The following is a 25,846-nucleotide window of genomic DNA, read 5'->3' as shown; positions in this document are numbered from 1 at the left end:
TCGGGCCCTTTACAGGTCTCATGGTCATGGTTGACTGAGGTGGACAGTCTTCAACCAGTTATGTCTAATATTAATTAATGAAAATAGGGTGGGGTCACCCTATTTTTTCACTATAGTTGCAAAAGTTATTAATTAAATACCTTAGTTTTTTGTAATTTTACTAAGAAACATTCCAATTTACACGACATTGTTTAAGAAATTATTTTATTGTAACAATATGAATTTTTATTAAATTAAATTTATTATTAATGAATAATGGTAATTAGGATAAATTAAAACATATTAATTAGTACTGCAATCTTATGTCTGTTTGGGATTTTGCATCACAGGACATACTGAATCTCAAACTGGTGGTACGGAGAAGCCATCTTTCTTTTTGAAATGAGGATGTTTTTTAATTTCAATGGCCTCTCGCAGCATCCTGGGTAGATAACGGGCTTCTTTTGCAAGGACCTGGGGTTTGTCAAACTTCATTGAATGTGTAGGTTTATCCATGACATACTCGCAGACTGCAGACTTGTTTACGCGACGGTGTTTGACATCAGCTGTATGTTCTTTATATATATATATTAAATACTTCGCTTCGTTTGTCCAATATAAGAGAGACTGCACTCAGAGTCAAACTTGTAAACTCCTGCAATATGTAATCCTCTCTTCTCTCTCGTTTGCATCACTTTCGTACATTTTATGTATAAAATATAGATATGTTACATATCTATAATGTAATGTATAATCACTACATCACTACGTCTGTCTGTCTGTCTGTTCGCGATAAACTCAAAATACCGAACAGACGCTGGTACTGACTACATACCCTGGTGTCTAGGACGGCCAAGATCGCAAATCCGCCACTGTAATTAGTTCAACTTATCCGTAGAACAAAGACCTATATGCAAGACTGCTTATTCTCAGGACATTGTACATTTCGTTCGCTGTTCTTAGCCGTGAATATTAGATCGACCGTTGATCGATTTTATATTTCCTAAACGAAATAATACATGAAATTCTGAAAACACCTATAGCTAGGCCTTATTTTGAATAACGAGATTATGTATTTACCATCTTTTCGCTGTATAATCTCATCGGACTCTGTTCTTCGGATGAGTCAAGTATTATTATTGTTTCATTATTAATGGAATTGGTGGTAGCTCTCTATATTTTTTAATCTAATTTGAAATGTTTATCCAATATTTTGTTGATTATATTGTCCTTTTGAAATCGTGTGGTACGATTATACATTATAGGCATAATTACGTAGCTATTTTTTAGAAGTCTATGTCTAGGAGTAATATTCTATATAAATATGTATGTATGTACGCTGTCTATATGCATGAATTTTGTTTTTCTGAATGTCTGTAATAATTATTCGTCGAATTTAAATGTGTCACCAATCTTTCTTAATTCTAAGATTTTCCTTCTTTTCAATCTATTAAATAAATTAATTGTCTAAATACTATATAACTATTTACTTCCAGAAGTGGATTTTTTATTTACGACTTTTTTGAAACAATGCAATCCATTATCTTTAAAGCACGCAGAATGTGTTAACGTTGTTATTGGGCTTATTTTTTAGATTGACTAAAATGTAATATTTCTAAAATAATGTTTACCATTAACAACTCATATATATACGTTCCCCTGCTAGACACAGATCGCGTAAAATGTCTTTTTCTTTGCCGATAAAGCAGACTATAGTCAGTCGTTTTTGAAGACGGAGTAAAATGACAGTTTATTGTGCAATAGTGTTGCCCACTTGCGAGCAGTGACTGCAGTCGATAAATATTCTATCAACTATCGACTCATATTGGTCACGCTTATGAAATAAATAGCCGAACTCGATCCTTGAACCATTATTCATCCAATGACTCTGTGTGATGTTTGTGAAAAATATTAAGAGGAGATATATTTTAAAGTTTTTCATTTTAATTCAATATAGATAATCAAATCCGACTGTTCTTGTCAAAATGTTTATGAATAAAAGTAGATCTCGATACTAGTAGGTCATCTGTTAAAACAGAATAAAGAAGGTAATAATGCAATTAGTAATCATTAGAACGTCGTAACATTCATAATTCAGTCAATTTTAACTTCTTTCACAATATATCGATAAAACTATCGACAACAACTACATAACTATTTAAAGTTTTATGAAAACTGACAACCCTACAAATGTCATTTTACTGCATGTTTCGAAAAGATTAAATGGCGCAGTTGGTCAAGTGGAATTCGAACCCACGACTTCCTTCTAGGAGACTCGTCCAACTACGCTAATAACTAAAATGTAATAACAGAAATTCCGAGTGGTCACTCTTTGCTTTTTATTATTATTATTAATTTAATATTATTAAGTATCTATTTAAAAAATGTAGAATATTTTCATCTTCTGAAGCCCTGTCATATTTTTCGCATTTTTTCTAAGCATAAAACCACATAAGTGACATTTTCCACAAAAAATAAATCTCCAAATTATGTACCTGTCGTAAGAAAATCACCTTCTTTCTGCAGATAAAACTCTTATTAAGTTTATAGTTTTTTTGTTATTGAGTTTCACCTGCAGAAAGATAGTGATTTTTTTTACCATAGCAATATAAATTAAAGACTTTATTATGTTTAAAATGTCATTTATATGGTTTTACGTTTAAACAGGCTATATATTTTGACAAGTTTCTTACTTATTTTTGAGCACTAAATACGTTCTCATTATTACAAATATGTAAGTGTATTTATATGTATGTTAACGTACGTATTGTGTAAGGTACAAAAAACATTTCTTGTCCAGCCCACCTCACGCTGGAGAACGGTACGTATTGACGAGGTTTGGCCACATGAATTGTTAGATGTCTAATATACAATGCACTGTGAGAATTGCCACTAAATACTTACGATATTAATTATTACTATAAACTCTATAGGTTTTCATTATACAGGGTTATTTTAATTCTTTTTTAAATCCTCGCAGGACTATATTGCTACGTCTAGGAAACCCAAGGGCCGGCAGCTACCTCGCCCAACGTATTAGCATAGCAATGCAAATGGGGAACGCTGCCAGCATCTTGGCCATTTGCCGCGGGGACCCAATTTTATTAATATATAATATAATTCTAGTTTTTGCTTCTAGTATTTGAGCTTTTATTGTACCAGTGTATTTTTATTTATTGTCTAAGGAAAAGAATTGAAAAAAAATTAGCAAAACTTTATTTTTACGTTTTTGTTGTATTGTCTAGCACTTTTTAGAGCTGTATTTGGTAGAATAAGGGTCGTATTCCAGAACTCTACTCAATACTTAAGTCAGGACTTGAGTATTGCAGTGAGCACTGAAAATTATACTCAAGTCCTTGCCATTAGGGTCGTATTTCCAGTGCTTGAAATCATACTAGAATCTGCTCAAATCCTGGCTTGAGCATTGAGTAGAGTTCTGGAATACGACCCTAAGTTTCAGTTGAAATGTGCAAGCATTGTGTTCGCAGTATTGCACAGAGTTATTATCGTTTAGAGCGATCTATTTAAATCGATTCATTTTTGTATGAAAGTAAAATGTAATGAATTATTAAAAGTCATGGAAGAAAGGTTGTTTGTATACGAAGTTAGTATATAGTCCTAGGAGGTTGTTAGTATTTTAAAAAATAACCTTGTTTATATTTATTATAATGAAACTTTTTGTAAGAATTTATCATTTACTCAATTAGTAAACTCAAGCCGGGTACTAATTAGCGAGGATGTAACTGTAGGGGCTCATTCAGAGAGCAGGCGCGAGCGCGGCGGCGCGCGGATGCGGATGCGCGGGTCTTGGCGTCTTCCCTTTCACAGTGCCGAAGCGGCTACGAGCGGGTAGATCCACATGTTGAAATCGCAAACCGAGACGTTAGACCAAGCACTGTGAAAGGTACGGGTGGACCGAGCCAATAGATCTACCCGCGGGACACGCGCGCGCCTCGACGCAGGTGCCGCCGCCGGCGCGCGCGGCACTGTGAACGCAACAAGTGTCTATGTACATTTTATTTACAGGCACCGGCGCCGGCACCCGGGCCCCACCCGCGCCCGCACTCTGAAAAAGGCCGTGACAAATATTGTTAGGCTGGTTTCATAGAATTTATTACAGAACCATGGACCAGTAGCTCAAGAGGACTGCAAATTAATCTCCATAGTAGATCGTAACTGTGAAAAAGGTCAAAGTTCCGTCGTATATATCCAGATGGCGCTGATCGATAGCCTGGAAGTGGTTTATATTCTGTAAATGGGCGTGGACATAAATTAATTCCTCTAATGTGATATACATGTAGTCACTTTGTTTTCGTTGTAATATTATTCAAATATTGACCATGACTTAAAATTATTTTCTGAACTTTAACAAATGTGCGTGTCAATAGATGGCGTTGTGTGTTACAAACTAATTTATAATTTAACGCTTGCTAATATGGATAGATGGCGCTAATCCTAAACAGAATAAAAGAATAGCCGACAGTATCCACAAAAATCAGTGCAAGAAGCGCCTAGTTGAATTGTGTATTATCACCATTGACTTACAATTATATGGACGTCGGGTCCGCGCTAAAAAGTGTCCGCACTTGTAAGGCGCTAAAATCTTATACAGAGCGCCAAACTCCGCTTTAGTCTTCATTTGTTCTACTGACAGCGCGATACTGCGATGACATTACAATTTAAATTTCGAATAGGTTGACTTGGGACATTTTTTTCGTGGTTTTTGTATTAGACCCGTCGTCCATTTATTTGTAAGTCAATGATTATCACTACAAATTAGAGTAAATTTGACAAATAACAGCTCGTCAATCTAAAACAAATTACATAAAAAAGGCACTAAATACCCGACTATGCTGTCTCGTGGCGTGAATAGCAGTTATCTTGGGTTATCGGTTCATGCTAGAACGCAGTTATGATTACGTGTTCTTTCGGAATTTGAGAGAAATTTTCTCACAAATTTTGCATTGACATTGACATTTTAAGTCCTAAAATTATCCTAAAAATGAAAACACGATCGTTAATTCACACTTGGGTTTAAGTTTGAAAAAAAAATCAAAAGACTGTTAGAAACATTTTACGAATTCAATACAAAAAGCCTCATTTTAGTATTGTAATTAGACTTACTACTTACATTCTCATATCACCTATGTTATGTCTTAATTAGAATGCATGAATATGTTTCGGAATGTCGTCTTGTGTCTAGGTGGTCTAATTTCTTATAACTTCGTTATACTTCTAAATAATAATAATAATTATATACTTAGGTACTGTATCGATAACGTATTACTTATAATGGAATTTGTTTTTATTGGCACTTAATACGAAATAGAAATTTCAAATATCCACGAACATCACCGAAGTAGAAATTTACACTATATTGCACTACTATTACAATATGTTTAGTAAAGTTACGTGTAACAAGGTGTTATTGTGTTACAGCGAGTCACGGGATGCGTAAGACTGGTGTGTGCCAGGCAGGATTCTCAGCAGCTATCTCCAAGGTAAGTCCAACTATATTTTATTAAAAATTTTGACTTCCATCTCACCTGATGGAAAGTGACGATGAGGTCGACGATGGAGCTTTACCTGAATAATTTTTATTCACTCTCGTCTTAAAAAGGCCCAAGTTATACCCATTCAGGAAACAAGTCTGCAGGCAGGGAATTCCTTTCCATACGCCATATAAATATAAATTGTTGGATTTATAGCATATTCAATACTTATAAACAACTGCCTCCGTGGCCGAACGGTCACCATGCCGGACAGTCACGCAGAGGTCCCAGGTTCGATTCCCGGGCCGGGAGTAATATTTATATGGCCTATAATTATTTATCTCGTGAGTTTGGGTGTAATTTGTCGTTGTCTATAGTGCACACGCACCCGCGACACAGGGTTTTCCTAGTGCGGGGTTATATTGAGTGTGTGCGTTATGATTATTATTACTATGTTACTTTTTACATGCAATTACGAAACAATAATTCTCTGACCTACATCTTTTTTCCATTAGATTCCTATATCTGAAACCATTATTGAAAGTCAGCATTGGTTAAATATCACTATGCCTTCGCATTTATTTGTGAAACTGAGCTTTAAGAAGTAATATAACCTTAAATGCAGACACGTCAAAAAGTGAATGATTTACAACTTTGCAAGTTACAGTCGTCCAGTCATGCCAATACAAAGTACGTAATTTATATGCCACCTCATTGACCCAAACAGAAATTGCTGTAAACGCTAATAAATTAAACCTGCCACGTAATGTTGCCCAAAATTGTCTGCCACTAAGTGTACGAATATTGAATTAAAACAGGTCTTATCATCGCTTTAGTCACGCGATTCGAGAATTCGAAGAAATTTGCCTGATTTTTTTTTAATTTGAAGTTTACTCGAACTTAAATTCAAGTTTAATCCGTGAGAAAGATAATTACGTGTTCTGAAAATATTATGAATACCATTGTTTAACAGTTTCTCATTGTTTTGGGATATGCGTGATGCAATGTCTCAGAAATGTAAATAAGGCACAAGTTTGTTCTATACCTTATGTACAATAACGTAACAATAGCCGTGTGAATCTAAGTCCTACCTATAGTCCAATTCAGAGAGGATCAGTCCTGTGACATTTCCTAGTTTTACGTGACACGCATAATGTTTCTAACTAATCTTTCGACAAGGTTACAAAAATAAATAATAAATTTGTCATAACATAATGTACCAAAATTATTAATACAAAGATCGAACACTCAGAAAAAACACTCAGAAAAAATTCCTTCGATCCGGTCGGATTCGAATCAATTCAGTAAAAATTTAAATAATACAGTGAATAGCGACATCTCTCGCCAGGACTGGTAGCTGTAAAGGTATCTAACTGGGTGATAAATCTGTCAAAGATTTCTCATAGATGGCGCTACGACTAAAAAGTCGTTGAAAAACCAAGTACTTATACAAAGACACGACGCAAGCACATAGAAAAATTCGTGAGGTCCGTTGGTTCGTTCCGTGGCTTAGTTGGTATAGCGTCTGCCACGGTATGCAAGAAGACGTCGGTTCGAATCCGACCGGATCGAAGTATTTTTTTCTGAGTGTTCGATCTTTGTATTAATAATTATAACAAACTAGTGGAGTAATTTCACAAAAAATAATTGAATATCAATTCAATAAAAATGTAATTAATAATGTACCAAAACCAAGCAATATTTATTGCAGTTGTAATTTTAAATAAAAAAATATAGTATATTAAGTAGAAAGAAAATGTTTAGATAAAAATAAATCAAGCAATTACTTGATGCGAAAAACGGAATCTTTCATTCGTAGAGATTTACACTATAAAATCGATAAGTCGAATCGTCTATTGTGTATCTCGCGTCAATTTTCTTTTAATGAAAAAAAAAACATAATAATTGAATTATTATTATTTTGTCTATTACTTCTTCTTAAATTATTTTCCGTAAATATATTTTCTCTTCGTTACAAATTATCTCGGTAAGATATTTAAATCGATATTTTTTCGTTCGATTTTACATCACCACATCTATTACTTCAAATCTCGAACGTCGCCAGAAAGCTCCCAAGCTCCCAGTGAAAAAGTTCGTCCAGGAAAATACTGCTTCGCCTATTACTGTCGCCAAGCCGTAATGTGAACGTACTGCGTTTCAATTTGGAAGGGTAGGGTTATTGGTGAGATTTACAGGCACATGAAACTTTTCAACTTATATCTCAGGGCAACGGGCGCAGGGGCAGAGTCCCTGAGATCTTTGCAACTTAAAGCTCTAAGATGCAATGCAGCTATTGCGGATAGACGTGTCGCTTACCACTAGGCGTATAAAAAAAGTCAAAATAATTAGTACTTACACTACGCCATCGACGGCTCGCCACTGAAGAGCAGAATACCAAAAAAATGCAATGTCAGTTGAATAGAAGCTCGACGGCTATAGCTAGCCACATGCTAGCCACTGACAAATCACTCTCAGAGTCGTATTCTAGAACTTTACTCAAGCAGTGAGCACTGTAAATCATACTCAAGTCCTTGACATTAGGGTCGTATTTCCAGTGCTTGAAATCATACTCAAGTCTGCTCAAATCCTGACTTGAGCATTGAGTAGAGTTCTGGAATACGACTCTTAGACACACAACTGAGATGATATAAAATTATCACATATGAGGCTCTGATAGCTGAGAGTGGTGGACCCGGCATGACAACCAAAAAAGACATGAATCCAGGCAGATCTTTGCATGAATACTAATAACTAGTTGAGTATAATTATTAATACAAAGATCGAACACTTAGAAATAAAATCCTTCGATGCGGTAGGGGCTAGTAACTGTAAAGGCATCTGGATGGCGAAATACTTTCATAGATTTCTCATAGATGGCGCTACGGCTAAAAAGTCGTTGAAAAACGCATAAAAAAGCACATAGAAAAATTCGTGAGGTCCGCTGGTTCGTTCCGTGGCTTAGTTGGCATGGCGTCAGCCACGGTTTGCTAGAAGACGCTGGTACAAATCTTTGTATTAATAATTATAACAAACTAGTGGAGTAATTTCGCAAAAAAATAATATAGTATAGTATCATGAAAGCAAAACATCGTGACATTCAATAAGCTTAAAAATGACAACTGACACATGTTAGTAAAAAAATATAAAGAATTACGTTGTCCAATTAATTAACGTCATTTTTGTTTCAAATTAAATGTAATTAAAATTAAAATCAAGTTATCAAAATAGTGATTTAAATTGCTTTATAAAAGCCCTCAAAGCGGCATCCGGTAACGACGGCAATTTGTCTGTTTCGCGGAATATGCGCACGCGCATAATTACTATTGCATTACTTATGTGTGCGTCCGCAAATCATATTAATGTAGTGTCGTAAATTTTACTCCTTTTTCGGGACCACCTACAGCGACTGTTAAGTAATAGTTTGTCGTATTGAATTACAGATTTCACATTTTATTTGTAAGATCGTAAAGGTTGATATTTTGAATAAATATTTTGTCGCTAATTGTACGTGTTTTGTTGCTATATAAAATACGAAATACTTTAAAAAATTGTGATTTATTGTGTTTGCGGTGGACTTATACCTTGTTTTATTTCTTAACCGATTTCGAACTTTTTTTTGTTGGAAACGGTATATATTACGTGTAACACATAAGGGATATTAGCGGCGGTCCCATTTAAAGGACAATGGCAAACACCCATACAAATTTTGTTGACATAATTTGTATGCGTGTGTTAATGAAATTAATCCGGTCGGATTCGAACCGACGTCTTCTTGCATACCGTGCCAGACGCTATACCAACTAAGCCACGGAACGAACCAATGGACCTCACGAATTTCTCTATATGCTTGCGTCGTATCTTTGTACTTGGTCTTTCAACGACTTTTTAGTCGTTGAAATTTTATCTGAGTGTTTTTTCTGAGTGTTCGATCTTTGTATTGATAATTATAACAAACTAGTGGAGTAATTTCACAAAAAATAATTGAATATCAATTTAATAAAAATTTAATTAATAAGAAATAAGTTCAAACGTGCAAGCGTCCTCCGCGAAGACTCCCACCCCCGTCCTGCACAGAGTTATTATCGTTTAGAGCGTTTAGATATATTTAAAATTAAAATGTAGTAAAATCTGATTCATTATTAAAAGTCCTGGAACAAAATATTAGGTTGTTAGTATTTTAAATATAATCCTATATAATTCTACATTGCTCCCGGGTACGGTCTGTGAGATGACAAAAATACACCCCGCTTCATGTAAAACGTTGTGATTTCGCCACCGTGGGAATAGATTTACTTTTGAACTTGCTATTGCAGTATTAGTGTGTGTAAGCAGTAGGTTAACTTTTAGGGTTAGTTTATTGCGTAAATATCCTTGGGGTAGAGGTGGAGGAGGAAAAGAAACATCAGTATTATAATTATAACTCTACACAACGTTCAGAAAACTTATGAACAAAAAGAACACAATAACAACAATACAGAAGAAAGTTAAAATAGAAGAAGTTCTTAAAATAGGTCATATGAGTCGTTTGAAGCCGGACGTTTTGAATGCGAGAAGGCTATCACGGAATATATCATGGTTACAACAAATATCATTATAACATGTTATGTTCTACACATACGGTAAATTCGACTATTTACAGAAACATTATTACTTACGAACTTATTGAACGAGTTGGCACTCTTATGTGGAGCTTATCCAGTAATATGTCACCAAATCCACCACTAAGTACATACGTCACTGGTAACTCAACGTAAATCTTTATTTTAACAAAATTTCAAAGGAAGAAAAAAACAATGGAAGGGCCTTACACTAACGCATAAAAACAAATGATAAACTCTTTGAAATCTTAATAATGATTGGTCGTAGTTTGTAATTTAAAAAGATTTAATAAATTCTGAAATGTCAACATGATTTCAACTTTACCCAGTCGTTATATAGTTGAAAGTTCAATATCTGTGCTAAAGTGATGCCATTTTGCTGCCAATAGCTGGACTTCGACGAACGACTAACATCGGAATGAATAGAAAGTAGAATCTTCTCGTCAAGAGATGTCTTCTTTAACGCATACGTTGCGTAAAGAACTTTATGTCGATCAGTTAAGTTTAAAATTAACAAAATACTTATGAAGCTTTTTTTGTTGCTAAGTTTTTGTTCGCTACTAGTGAGGAAAAATCGAGATATTTACCTTGTTTTCCAAAAGTTGAAACTCGATCATATTTGCATTGGGATAATGTTTATTTTTTCGTTTAACTAAGGTTTCTTTTATGGGGAATGTATACGTTTTTACAATAACACTCCAGAGCATATATAAAGATTTCCATTTCCTAAGTTTAAAACTTACATTAAAAGTATTTCAATTGCAAAGTTATATTACAAAATTGTAGACTACATGTTAGATAAAGATGTATGGAAAGACAACTTGAGTCTAGATTCCATATCGATATCATTTAAGTTTATTTGAAAAGAGCAATCCCTAGACTTTCTTGCTCGTTCTTCTCAGGGAGATCAGCTTAGTGAACGAGCAGTAGCTTAAAGAATGACGTTTTCAAGTGTAAAAATTTTACTTATGGAATAAATGATTAATTGACTTCGACTTTGTTTACTTTCGTTTCTTACAGTACGAAAAATCAATGCGATAAACAGAAAATGAAAAATATTTTTTTGAAAGCAAGGTTTTTCGTTTATATACGGTATTGATATTTATGTGCAAATACGTCAACTTATAAATATTTGAGTACAGATTAATTTTGACTATGTTAAGCATTGACTTACAATTATATGGACGTCGGGTCCGCGCTAAAAAGTGTCCGAAAAGTGTCGGGACATTTTTTTCGTGGTTTTTGTATTAGAGCCGTCGTCCATTTATTTGTAAGTCAATGCATTCAACCGTTAATTTACATTTAAACTATTATAACAACGTTCATACAAGTTTGTAATATTACAACCTACTGTTTACAAACATCTAATGTGCGCCTGCTTTATCATCGTGATCGCATCAGAGCAAGCGCACCGCGCGCGCACACGTGATACGAATGCCCGTGCGCAGCTCCAGCTTATGAATTATTAAACTTTTATTGTCCCGCGCAAAAAAAAGACCAATCGCAACTCGTTCCTATTTCGAAAATAGTAAGTTTTATTGCAGTTTTATTATGCAAAGAGTAAGGGGCTATATTTGGCAAACAATTGTTTATGTTTTTCTGTACGGAGGTGTTGTTTTTTATTGCCATTTACGTTATTCGTATTACTTAACTTATTTTTTAAAAAGGTATGCTGAAGTGGTTACAGCACATGGAGCGGATGAATGAATAAGAAATATATAGCGCTAACGTGGAAGACATCATTGGCAGAGGATTTACAGATCATACTGAGAATGTTCTTAAAAAGGCTGGAGTGCGTAGTGAGAAGAATAAGAGGGCCTATATTTTAAAGATTGTTGAATGAAGTGAAGCAAGAGAGGTTTGTAAGGATCGTGGAAAGTGGCAATCGGTAGTCTCTGCCCACCCGAATTTTAAATTTACACATTGTTTAAGTATAGGTAACAACATAATAGATTAAAACTTCGCTCATCCGATGTAACGAAGGCATAATTGCATTGTGTACAATTTTCCATTTCTAATTTGTTCTTTACTACAAATGCTCTTGTGCCATAATGTTGTATACGTTAATTTTGCTAGTAAATATAGTTTAGAATAGTAATGCCAAATTATCTTAGTTTTGTTAGTTTTTCAATTGTGCCGTTACGTACCAGTATGAGTACTTACCAGGGTTCGAAATGTTAAATTATCAATGACGGTTATCATTATAATTATCACAGTAATTATCTTGTTAAATATACCTTATAATTATTTTGATATTTATAAAATTAATTGGAACAAATATGCTACCGCTAGCTATGTCAAACCATGTGTACGTATCAGAGACGTACACAAATGTGTCAATTTCGAAAAAAGTCACAAACCAAATACAAAACCAAAGCCTTTTTTTCGTGTTTGTTTAGTTTTCTCACCGTTTGTCATTTTTTATTAAAATCGTAATACACAAAATTATGAATCAGCATGTATAATTATCATAACGTCGGTATATTGTAGAAAGGGCGAAAGCGCCATTTCGAAAAATGTTTCAGGGGAGCATGTTTTGGGTTTTATCGCTGTTTTCTTTTCAAACAGCGATAAAATATTTTATTTAGGTCCTGTTTTACAATTCAGTATGGGTTTTAATTAAGTTTAAATTTGAAAACTAAATTTATAACTGGACGTAAATCTTTTAAAATAGTCGTTAAAAATTTTTTGAAATGCCGTTTTCACCCTTTCCACAAAACACCGACGATAATATCAAAGAAATATATAAATACAATCTTGATAATTTCGAACCACCGAATGAGCGATGAGTATGTCGCAATTTTCTAAGAATAACACTAAAATTAAGAACCATTAAAATGAACTTTTAACAAAACATGTATAGAATTATAATTCCAAACCCATAAGGTAGGGCAATAAACACACTGCCAAGGTCACAAAAAAGTCTGTTACAGTTATCTAAAATCTTTCGTGTATGCTGGGCGATGGTATCAAATTCGACGAACGGTTGAAACTATACAGCGGCATAGATCGTGCCCATTCTACGTGACTTTCTTGTTAAATAGGATTCGCTTTAGTAGAGAAGAGTGCTTAAGAGCACAAATGTCGTACCCGTGGTATAATAAAACCAGATGCAATCATATGGCAAAAGTGCTTTTATCAAGAAATCGTCACAAAAATAACACGCATTATATGAAAGAAATTATATACATGTAATAAGTAGTACATTGCGCACCTAAATACAAGGGCGGTAAATAAGAAATTACTAACTACAGTTTGTTAGAAGGCCGAAGGCGAAGGCTGGAGATGTCTTTAATGACTCGTTTTTCATTGCATTTGCGAGGAAAATGATACAACGATAACTTATTTCTTTTAAATATATTATTGAATTGATATTCAATATTTTTTATGTGGAATTACTCCACTAGTTTGTTATAATTATTAATACAAAGATTCGAACTCTTCTAGCAAACCAGCTGACCTCACGAATTTTTCTATGTGTTTGTTGTCGTATCTTTTGTATTTGGTTTTTCAACGACTTTTTAGCCGTAGCGCCATCTATGAGAAATTTATTTCTTGTTATATTATTAATTATTATTAAATTACACAGTTTAGTCTAGTTTCTAGTGATAGGGGTCTCCTTTTAAGCATATAATAATGCCGGTGTCAGGAAACCCCTCTCTTCCATAACAGCATTACATAAGTTCAAAATTATTATTAAGGTATAAATAAATGCAACACAACGTTTACGGATTTTGCAAATAGTGGGTTTTTGTCATTGACTTACAATTATATGGACGTCGGGTCCGCGCTAAAAAGTGTCCGAACTTATAGGGCGTTAAAATCGTATACAGAGCGTCATTCACGCTTTAGTCTTCGTTTGTTCGACTGACAGCGAAGCAAGCAAAATTAGACAGTACTGCGATGACATTACAATTTAAATTCAACGTTTTAGCTTATTCATATTCCTTTACATGTCACTACGCTTAAATAGGTTGACTTGGGACATTTTTTTCGTGGTTTTTGTATTAGACCCGTCGTCCATATAATTGTAAGTCAATGGTTTTTGTTTTTTTTTTAAACAGATTGCCAGCTATTCTTCCATAGATAATACAATTCGAAATAAAATGTTTTACAAGGTACAGACGCATGCAGCCACAATGTATTAGATGTAAAGTATACAATTTCTAAATTCTAAAAATACTGCAGAATTTGAATTCACAAAATAGATTTAGTAAAATATATATCAATTTCAAATGTTTAGTTTTTTTACACTACAAGTTTCGAGCATAGAACACTTTTGTCAAGTGTAAAAAATCTATAGGGCAATAATGTAATGAAAAAGCCCGTGAGCATAATTTATTATAACATTACAGTCGACTTTGCCTGCATGTCATGACACTGTTTCCGAGCAAGTGTGATGAAAAATTTTATAACTCTCCTGTTTAAGTATATAAAGTTAATGACAGATTTCGTTCGTAGAATCTTTAAACCTCTGTCCTGAAAATTTGTCATTTTGCAGATGTGACTTTATTACACAAGGGTGCAATATTTTATAACATATGATGGTTTTTATGATACCAAGGGACGTAAGTGACACGGGTTTCGCTCTGGACCTTTTGGAGGGAAAAGTTTCGTTTTTATTTTGACTTTCAATTATTTTGTGAAATCTAGTTTAAAGTGGAATAGGATAGTGATATTGTGCCTTAATCGAAGATTAAAACGCGAAATTATACGAATCTCGAACTAGAATACCCGTACCGGCCCGTTTTAAGGAGTCCCAAGTCAATCCAAGCACGCCGCCTCAAATTGCCTATCCTCTTTGTGGCGGCCATATTTACAGAAACATAATTAAACTTCATGTTTAGGCTGATGGCTTTGCCAAAGCCTTAATAAATAAATAAATAAAAATAGTAAGTGACACGCCTGTCCATAGCAGTTGCAGAGCTTTAAATCGCAAAAAACTAACGGACTGTGCGACTACGCCCGTCACTCACACATACACAATTTCACGGCAGAAAAAGGTGGCAGTGCTTCCCTGAACAAACCCTTTCACAAGAAGCTCTACTGCTACTTCTTTCTTTCTTATGTTCTTGCCATTCGTCTATGGAATCCGTAACATGTTAAGGGATGAAAGGAAGTGTATTTTCTTAGCAAATGCAGACACTCAGTTTGTTTCTGGGTCTCCTATACGAAGAAAGTTTGCTACTAAATACTTACAAAAATGTCTGTAATGTACCTATAATGGTCAAAGTCAAAGTCAAAGATTATTTATTCCATAGGTAAAATAAATTTACACTTGAAATCGTCACCTTTAAGCTACTGCACGTTCACTACGCTGACCTCCCTGAGAAGAACGAGCAAGAAACTCTAGGGATTGCTCTTTTCAAATAAACTTAAATGCTATGGAAATACACTTTGAATCAAATTTGTGTGGATTCTGGAGCCATGTCGTCTCTCCATACATCTTTATCTAACACGTAGTCTTCAATTGTGTAATATGATTTGTCGATCAAAATATTTTTAATGTAGTTTTTAAACTTAGGAAATGATAAACTTAATATATGCTCCGGAAATTTATTGTAAAAACGTATACAGTTCCCCATAAAAGAGTTGTTCACCTTGGTTAAACGAAATCGTGGTACCATGAGTTTGGACTTAGCTCTAAGGTTAATATTATGGATATCTTCTTTCTTATTGAAATTATGTATATTTTTACGAGCATATAAAATATTTGAGTAAATGTACTGTGATGCCACAGTCATGATACCAGTCTCCTTAAACTTTTCTCTGTATATTACGAATATTAGGTATATTTATTATGTATGTATTGTTTATTATATAAGTATATTAAGTATGTTTATACTGTATTATGTCTATTTACACCATATAAATTAACCATACAATATTATTTTTTTTTCTGTTCCTTTTTTATCTGTTTTCAGTGTAGCACCAACCTTTTGTCTTTTCTTTGTTTGGGTCAATGGTTGACTGGTAGAGTATGACTTATGGAATTAAGTTCGCCATTATTGTATTGTGCAAAATGATGAAATAAATAAATGTTACTTCTTACTCGTAAATCTCGTAACTAGGGTTCAAATGTTAGTTAAAATTACAATAAAATCATGCTTTTTCCAGTCACCTTTTAACTCCAAGGATTTTGTTTCGATGCAAAGCAAAATTCCTTGTAATGACAATGTCTTAAACATTCCCTGTGACTTTACAAACATGGTTTCGGAACGCGTCCGTTTACGGCAGCCATTTGCAGACAATGGCGGCGAGCGGCGCGGGCGCAACTAAAACGATGAGGATTTGTCCTACGATCCTTTTGCGAAATATTGATTTTAAATAAGCCCCGCTGAAATATTGTCTTCGGTTAGCTTGTCAGTGTTGTATATCTTTATTAGATTGTCAGTTGCCCGGGGACAGGGAAAATGTTATTGTTTTATTCATGTTTTTTTTAAATAAATTCTTAATGTGCAGACATATTGACCTTTTTGTAACATTGTTACAATAGCGTCACAGTTCATTAAAATTTAACATATGGTAAGAAGAATAGTTTTTTTTGTTATGAAAATAGATATAATTAGGAATAAAAATAAATGTTCACAAAGCCACAAATTAATATAACGGGCATGATGTGTGTGAATGTGATTCTGGATGATATTCAAGATTCATCATTCACGACGTTTAAAACTATATTGAAACTAAAACTTTACACTGAAGGTTTATTACACAGCTTCTGCGTACTTGGATTACAAAAATCATATGAATTAAAGCAATAAAAATTAAAATAAATATGAAAACAATAAGAAAATTGGACTCGGAGCCGACGTCGACAAGCACCCGATGGCGACGGGATGATGACGGTACACCGGTGTGTCGTTAACTGTGTTGCCAGACTTTTGTGAAGTTAATTCGCCAATTTATGCGTGTTAAGTAGCCGATATTCGCCCAAGCCATAAAATCCCTAAAAATCAAGGAAAGCGATTTTACAATTCTGCTTACTGTTGGAAATTGGGGAAAATGAACTCTCTTATTTCCCTAATTCCCCACACGTAGAAATACTCAAACCCCCAAATGAGTTGTTTTACAACTCCATTTCTCACAAAATCCCCAACCAAGTTTGTAATTTTCCAGACATCTTATTAAGTAGCCTAAAATCGCCTTTTCCTATTTCAAACATAGCCTAAATATAGCCTAGTCGCTCCGATACCTTTTTTAATCGCCACACGACCGCTCGAAGTAGCCTAAATGGCGAAAAATCGCCTAATCTGGCACCACTGGTCGTTAACCCGCTCCGTAATTTTCAAGTTTTGGGATAAATGTTAATTAATATCTATGTTAACTCAGTTGAATACCTAATAATTTCGAAATTTTCGTTTCGTTAGATCGTGTAACGATTTAGCACATTCTGTAGACAATATCCCTAAGTGTATCGTATGTCTTTATGACTGTTTTTAAAAGTAAATACCTAAACCATTTTAATCTAGCAAAACTGTTTTTCCCGCTACTCCTCCGGTGACTCACCTTAAAATGCAGTACAAAATGCAAACTAATAACATAGCTTCAAGCACATGCAATATGATAATCACCCACCTATAGCAACGCGAATGGGATGGATACTTCGCATAACTGACTGAAGTTAGCCGTAGCGGGCGGCTAGTGTGTCCGCCTCTTAATGACAAGTACCTACGCAGCAAATTAATTCTTCCACTATTCAAAACCATTGCAGAGTTAAAAGATTTCGCCTAACACCGTAATTGAATTTCAACAGCTCATAATTAAGTTTCCAAAATGGAAAGACTGAAAAGCGACTCGTAAACTTAATGAGTACTTAACATGTTAAGTTACAAAGAGGATAACAAAAGGCTCTGCGAGTAATTAAATTCGAGATTATGTAGTCCGTGTGACGAATCTGTTGAAAGACATAGTGTAGTGTTTTAACGACGATTTGGATGTGGTGCCTACAAAGTTAACACCGAACTTTAAACAACTGCTGAAGTTGTGGCATCGGAAATAATAATTATGAAAAGCATAACAGTAATGCTATTCCTACTTAGCTAAAGAATTGGAATGACAGGATTGATGGCGATGTACGATCGATACGGTATCTATCTTCTGTTGAAATGATTTGCCTCCTCCAATAAAGAACTTAAAGTCGTCTTGTACTTTCAAAAAGAAATTGAAGCTATGGTTACTTTAAAAGCAACAATCGGAAAGTACTTGGGTGCAGTTTCATTGACCAGCGAATTTATAGAATTTTTATTTATTATTATTATTTTAATCATAGTGTAGCGCTGGTGAGCGGAGAGGGTGCGTAGAAATTGAGACGCAGACGGAAAGTGCTCAAGGCGTATATTACATACACGACGAAACAAAAAGGTATGCGGCTGGGGACCGAGCTGTATGTCTCACTAGCGTGAAAGCACCAGTTCAGTGCTAAAACCTAAGAATAGCAGTAATAGGACCGAATCGTCTTAACAACTTGAGTGCCATTCAAAGCTGTATCAATGCTGTAGTCATAGTAAGCATCAACAATTCAAAACATATGAGATTACTTATACTATTGGAGTTAACAAAACGATAGCGCGTGTCAGAGTACAACTAATGCCATCTAGCGGTGGCGCGATGAAACTATTGGCGGGTTGAGGTTATAGTTGTTACAATAGTTATTTAATTTTTTTTAAATATTTTACTATTCTTTTTTTTATTTGTGTGCTCTTCATACCTATCTAAAGTTCAAATTAGGAATACTCAGAATATTATAACTGAATATTTCTTGTGACTCGGGTACCATCATAATGATCGTAATTACAAGTTTGAGTTGTGTATATTTTAATAATAATTTTATTGGAGCTACTCGGGACGCGTCATACTATTACTAATATAAGGTTACCTATCCGTAGTCCGAAATTACATTTTCTAGAAATAACGTTTCCTCGAATATTCATAACCTCGAAAGTAATTATGAGATAAAAATGTTTTTTCTTTTCTAAATCTAACTTAACCTAATCTAACCGAACCTAATCGTGTCTTTGCGATAAACATCCAACATATCCTGAAAGAACAACGGTTTCGTTATAATTCGGTTTTCGGTGTAATGAAAATTCGAACAAACGTTATCTCGGAAAAACAAATTCGAGTTTATGGTAGGTTACCCTCTTAGAATAATAACGCATAGAATGATAGTTTCATATCAAACGAACTGTCACAAGTGAGGCAAAAATCAAATTCATGTAGGCTAGTTTAAGTAGTAGGTTAATTTTCGGTTTTATTGAAAATTTATATATAAATACAAGTTGAAACGCGTTACTTCCTTGTGGAATGTGATGTTAGTATCTATTTTATGTTTGTCGACGTATTTTTACACTCATTTACCGCACATTTCGTTATTTTTAGCTAAAATTCTAGATCTGTTCGCGGTGCAAGTTGACCTTGAGCACTGAAGGCCCGCCCGCTCGTGTAGGCCCTTTTGGCGCGCTTCAATTTGCCTCACTTAGCGTGTGCGGACTAGGTTTCTATGCGTTATTATTCTAAGGTTACCCTAATATAAACTGAAGCGAGTATCATCAAAGAGGTAAATTCCGTAAAACAGCTCCAGCTGAGACTTTTGCCTTTCTATCTACATGTGTAACTTTAGATTATATTATTTAAAGCAAAATTGTTGTTTTTTCAATGAAGATAAATAAAGCTCTTTATGTTATTTGACTGATTATTTGGGCTGAGAAATTCGATGAGTTGAATTTATCGGCCAAAACCGAAACATTGAATACCAATGAGTAGGATTTATACCCCGAAACGCCTCTCATCTCTCATTGCTCGGTTTGAAAGTTGAGAATTTGCGTTTCTTCCGTATCATTAATAATCTAAGAAGTATATTGGAGACAAGCACAATGGCATGGATTCCTTGTGAAATAAAACAGAATCTCATTATTGGAGTGCATCTACTCCAATAATGAGATAGTTGAATAGATGAGATATGGTTTCTTCGCCATTTATATAGGGTTTTTCAATAAAGACATAACAATTTAGTATTTCAATAAAATACAGAATGTTTGAGATACCGATTTGAAATTTATTCCAGGTGCAGTACACATGTTACATTTAAGAATATAAATCTATCTCATTCATATAAATACTGTCATATGAACGAGATCGAATTCCATTCTTAAATGTAACATATGTATGTCCTACATCTGGAATAAATTTCAGATTTCGATATTTCAATTATTCTGTGTTTTATTGAAATACAAAGTTGTTATGTCCCAATTGAAAAACTTTCAAAAAAATCAATTTCAAAAAATTATCTTTTTTTTTTAATTATAATAATAATAATTAACTTTTTTTTTTAATTATGCTACCTTTAGGCCCATTATCTCTGGAAGCGGATTGGATAAATTAAGAGCTGTGTTTCATCAACCAATAGCATTTCGTGGTTTTGAAATCTCCACGCCACTTAATCAAAATAACGAGATGCTATTGGTTGATGAGACGTAGTTTTTCTCTGCTCCGTTTAGGGAGATAATGAGCCTTATTTGTGTCCAGTTGTTTTTTCTTAAATCGCATAGAATACTAGCCGTTTTGGTATGAAATTTTTAACCACAGATTGTACATTATTCCAATAATTTTATATGCAATTCCAGCCCATTTTGGTCTGTACATGTCGCTCTTTTTAAGGAGTCGGCGCTTTGAAGCTTGTTTAAATACTTTATTGGGTTTTAAATTGGTTGTTGGGTTAGTGAGTCCGTTAAGTTACAAAACTCAGAGCAGCCAAGTATTTTTATTACATTATTTCATGTAATTAAAATTATTCACTTTCAAGATATTTTGCTGTATTGTTTACGTATACACAAGTCTTTTGCAAAGATCCTGACATTTCTTTCGTTTCCTTCATTCCCCATCAATCATATTATTATTAATAAAAATGAATACGTCTTTGAGAATCTATTTATTCGTAACTTTGTGGTAATTTTTCTTTTTTTATATAATAATTATACTTGATTAATTAACTTGATTATTAACATTTTAGCAGGGAAACAATGCGGTCACTCTCCGACTGGTGTTCATTACCTAATTTTCGTGGCAATGTTTATTTTATAAATATTCAAGTATATTATCGTGTTATTATTAAATAATATTTTACGCTGCAATATTCGAATATTAAATAAACAAATGGAATAACTAAATAATAAAAATTGCCCACGGAAATTAGACAGTGAACACTAATCCGAGAATGATCGACAAATTGCTTGCAATAACGAAGTAACTGCTGTTTTTATTATATTTTGACGCAGTTACAAGATGCAAATTATATAATACAAGTAAAACTAGGGCAATATAACAAAAACAAATAAACATGTAGTTCAGTAACATGTCTGTTTTTTGTCTCTTGGCTTTTGTGGCCTAAGGGTCGGTTCAGATGACAAGCGTTAGGCCACAAACTGGATGAGGGCGAGCGGTGACGCGGTGGCGAAAGCGATTCGAGCGGCGGCGGCGGCGGCGCGGTTAAAAGTTGTTTGTTTTCGACGCCAGCCACCAGTTCGCTTAGTTTGCGGCGGTAAAGTGACGTCACGAAAGTATGAGTGCGATGTAGATACTGTGACGTAACCTTTTCACAGTACTCTATTCTTTTATTCAGTATGAGTTATAATGTTTCATAATGATTCATATTTAGAGCTCATAACACCTTTTCTAAGGATTAGGGTTCTTATTCCAGAACTCTACTCAATGCTCAAGTCAGGATTTGAGCAGACTTGAGTATGATTTCAAGCACTGGAAATACGACCCTACTGGCAAGAACTTGAGCATGATTTTCAGTGCTCAACTCAATACTCAAGTCCTGACTTGAGTATTGAGTTGAGTTCTAAAATACGACCCTTAGACTGGTTCTCAAGTAGTCGCTGTACTTATTTAAATGTTTGTAAGAAGCTGAATATGGTGGATATTTAAGAATCGTATTGTTTTCATGCGTGTGTAAAATGATTTTTTGCTATTGTTTTTAAGCGCAATTTATTTATTATGTTCAATAGTCCGTTAGTTCTGCGAAATAAATAAAGTACTTATATTTGGAAATTATTATGGAAATTCTATAGTACAGTACCGACAATCCAAGCACATAAGTACTGATAGCATCCTCTAAATGTAGCAAACTCAAACCGCGTTTATACATATATTTTGTCTGGCGTGACGCGACGTGGCTGGCGTTCACATCTATATGTCGTGTTCTGACGCCTTCTGACAATATTTAGAATGAATACCGCTGTTGGAGAGTTCATACGTTCGCAATGTTTTCTCTTTCTCTCAAATGATTCAGATTATGAAGAAGATATTCAATTTGTGATAGTGGCAACAATACAAAAAAAAAACATATTGGGTTTATCCAGTGAATAAAAAACGAGAGAGTAAAAGCGAGTTCTCTGGTTAAATAACTTGAGAGCGATGAAAGATTTTAGAATATCTGAGGCACTATATATTCAGCACTGGCACGTGCACACTTCTCTGATCTGACGTGACGCGGCCGCTCCACCGCTCCCCAGCTCACCCGTCCTGACGCAGATCGGGATCGCGTCTTATGCGACACAGCACAAGCCGTCACGTCATATTAAGACACACTAAAATAAATCTAACCATATTATGAGCCCCATACACGACAGCGCTCGCCTTCACTCGGCTAGTTAGGCGAGCGATACCGAGCGAAGGCAAATCAAATAGACTGTCTACACGTTGGCATTGCCCTGTACTCGCCTAGGCTCGGCCAACATGTATTGCGGGTTAAGCCGGCAATACATGTTGGCCGAGCCTAGGCGTGTGATGGCGAGCGCCAACGTGTATAACGGGCTCATTTGGCGTGTCTTGTCACGACTGGTCGTCCCTCACGACCACTCGTCTGCAAAATGTTGCACAGTAAAAATCAAGATATTTTCAAGTTTTTGGAGGTCTATCAGAATCAATCTGTTATTTGGAACCCCAAGGACGTTCTTCTATGTTCATCTTACTTTGTTCTATTTTTGTAATACTCAGCATCCACCACCTTCTTTTTGTCTTTTGTTTTGTTACTTTGTACTTTATTACGTTATACACTAACGTAATAATTATAGGCGTTCATGAAATAAACAGCAGCATCTGCAATAACTTCTACATTTTTTTTTATTGTGACTCGGCAAAATGACTGCACCGCGCCTGATGGAAAGTGCGAATACAGTCCAGAGATGAGAGTAACGGATGGAAAACACAAATATCTTCACTCCGTCACTATCATTTTGCCGGTCTGGCCAAATGCTTCTTCACACTACGTTTGAAGGACCCGATGTTTGTGAGGGGAGGGAATACATGCGCCGGGATTTGGTTCCACGATTTGATGGTTCGGCATAAAAACGAATTGCCAAACTTTTTAGTGCGGTACATCGGCGTCGTCCATATTGTTTCAGTACACAATGAAAACGACAGCGGCCAACGTGTGGGCAGCTCCACAAAACTAGTCCAATCAATTTGCTTACGCTCGCGTTGGCGTAGGCTCGGCTAACGTGTATTGCGGGCTTTATACAGTATGTAACCGAGACCGTTCTGACGCGTCACACAAGTCGCGTAAGCCGCCACCGGCACCGCCGTCGCCACCGCGCCGCGGCTCTCGCTGCCGTCTAGATTTGTAGTCGCCCACTTACAACTATAGTATGAATAATAATTAGATGTTCAAAACAAAGAAATACACTGTCAAAGTATGACAAAGAATGCAGGCGTGCTAAACCTTGTATTTTTAACGGAATTGGAAAAGGAGGAGGTTCTCGTGTTCCACAATTCTATTTATCTATTACAAAATTATTAACAATAAATAACAAGTTTAATAACAATACATAACGCACTACCGAAACAAGAAAACATCGAGTTTGAGAAACGAAGAACATATGACACGACAAAATGGGTTTTAATTCCAATAGTATTATCAGTGTCATGAATTCTTTTTGTAATTGTTGTATTGAACGAAGTTAAGTAAAACTTTATATGTATCGATATATATTTTATTTTCAATTATATATATCAGAGATTATAGCTTGAAAACCGTTCTAAACGTTAATTATCACCGTTTAAGAATTCGTCCAGGGAAGTACTGCCATCTTACCTATGTTTGTCGCCGAGTAATATATGAGCATTACTGCGTTCCGGTTTTGAAGGGAGCTGCCGGTGCTGGTGAAATTACAGGCACACGAGTGATGCTCTTTGCGATTTAAAGTTCCGAGTGTCACTGCAACTGCTATGAACAGGCGTATCGCTTAACATCACGCGCACGACTTGTTTGTTCCGTCACATGGTATCATAAAAAAAATATTAAAGATACGTGCTTTCTAAATGATTTTGCATAAATTGGTTTAGTTCTAGCCCATTGCAAACGAAACAAGTATACATACACATTTCAAAATAGGTTCTGATATACCACAGCAATAGAAACAGTGTACAGTCAATTAGGCAGAGAGATTCCACTATTACCATAAGTGGATCGTAAAAAAGCTGTCCATATCTTTACTAGATTGTTCAAACCTCGTAAAGGATCTTTCAGATCCCGTTTTACTATGTGTCATTTATTCCTTGTTATACTGGAGGAGTGTTTTTTTATGATTATCAAATTGACGGGAAGAACAAGTCGTGTGACTGGTGATAAGCGACACGACTACCCAAAACAGTTGCAGTGGAAATCTTCAAATTCTGACAAAATTCATATTAACTATAGTCCATCTTTTTTGAAGATGAAAAATTATGACATGTTGCCCACTTGCAGTCGATAAATATTCTATCGACTTTCGACTGAATGTTGGTCACACTTATGCAATAAATAGCTAAAGTTTCGTTTGAATCATCATCGACCAATTATTTATATTATTATGGGGAACTGTATACGTTTTTACAATAACATTCCGGAGCATATATTAAGTTTATCATTTCCTAAGTTTAAAAACTACATCAAAAATATTTTGACCGAAAAATCATATTACAAAATTAAAGACTACATGTTAGATAAAGATATAAGGAAAGACGATACGGCTCCAGAATCCACACAAATTTGATTCAAAGTGTATTCCATAGCATTTAAGTTCATTTTAAAAGAGCAACCCCTAGAGTTTCTTGCTCGTTCTTCTCAGGGAGGTCAGCGTAGTGAACGAGCAGTAGCTTAAATGTGACGTTTTCAAGTGTAAATTTATTTTACCTATGGAATAAATAATCTTTGACTTTGACTTTGACTTTGATTCTCCCATCTACTGAGCACAGGTTCATTTGAATTATCGATTTTTGTAAGTTCATACATACTTATCAGCGGCCAGGGCGCCTGGCCGCTTACAACTCGATTCCCATCGGCTTGCCTAAAATTTTACACGTATCATTAAATATTAAAAATATTTTAAAGTAACTTACTACATTTTGTGCTCAATTTTACGTGTAAAATAATTAACTAGTAAAAGAAAGTGTACTAGTATCTTGTGTGTTTATACATAAGTGTTGTGTTTATTTGTTCCCAAGGCGCCACTTGTTAAGGCAAGTGTTTTTTGTTTTGCTGAGGCTTTACTAAAGACAATTATCACGTCTCACAGCTGATACTTATACTAACTACGAACTACGTCTATTAAAATACAAAGAGGAAATTCAATATAGGTAAACAAATCCTTCGGTCGTAATCGCCGGTCCTTATTAAAAAGTATATGAATAAAAATATATTTCGATACTAGTAGGCTAACTGTTAAAATAAGCATAAACAGGCAATAACGCAGTTAGTAATCATTAGAACGTTGTAACGTTTTCAATCCAGAC

The 25,846-nt window shown here is 34.9% G+C and overlaps 1 protein-coding gene across 1 annotated transcript in view; it reads left to right on the top strand.

Annotated features, from left to right (window-relative positions):
• LOC113237146 (integrin alpha-PS2) overlaps positions 1 to 25,846 on the top strand; it is a 59,965-nt gene that overhangs the window by 1,416 nt on the left and 32,703 nt on the right. Inside the window, exon 2 of the mRNA XM_026473445.1 lies at positions 5,419 to 5,480. Within this exon, the coding sequence (XP_026329230.1) occupies positions 5,430 to 5,480 (51 nt within the window). The 5' untranslated portion in view covers positions 5,419 to 5,429. The remainder of the gene's footprint in view (positions 1 to 5,418; positions 5,481 to 25,846) is intronic.

This window comes from Hyposmocoma kahamanoa, unplaced genomic scaffold, assembly GCF_003589595.1.
Source record: "Hyposmocoma kahamanoa isolate Upper Pololo Valley unplaced genomic scaffold, ASM358959v1 93, whole genome shotgun sequence".
Lineage (NCBI taxonomy): Eukaryota > Metazoa > Arthropoda > Insecta > Lepidoptera > Cosmopterigidae > Hyposmocoma > Hyposmocoma kahamanoa.
This window is presented reverse-complemented; position numbering and strand designations above follow the sequence as displayed.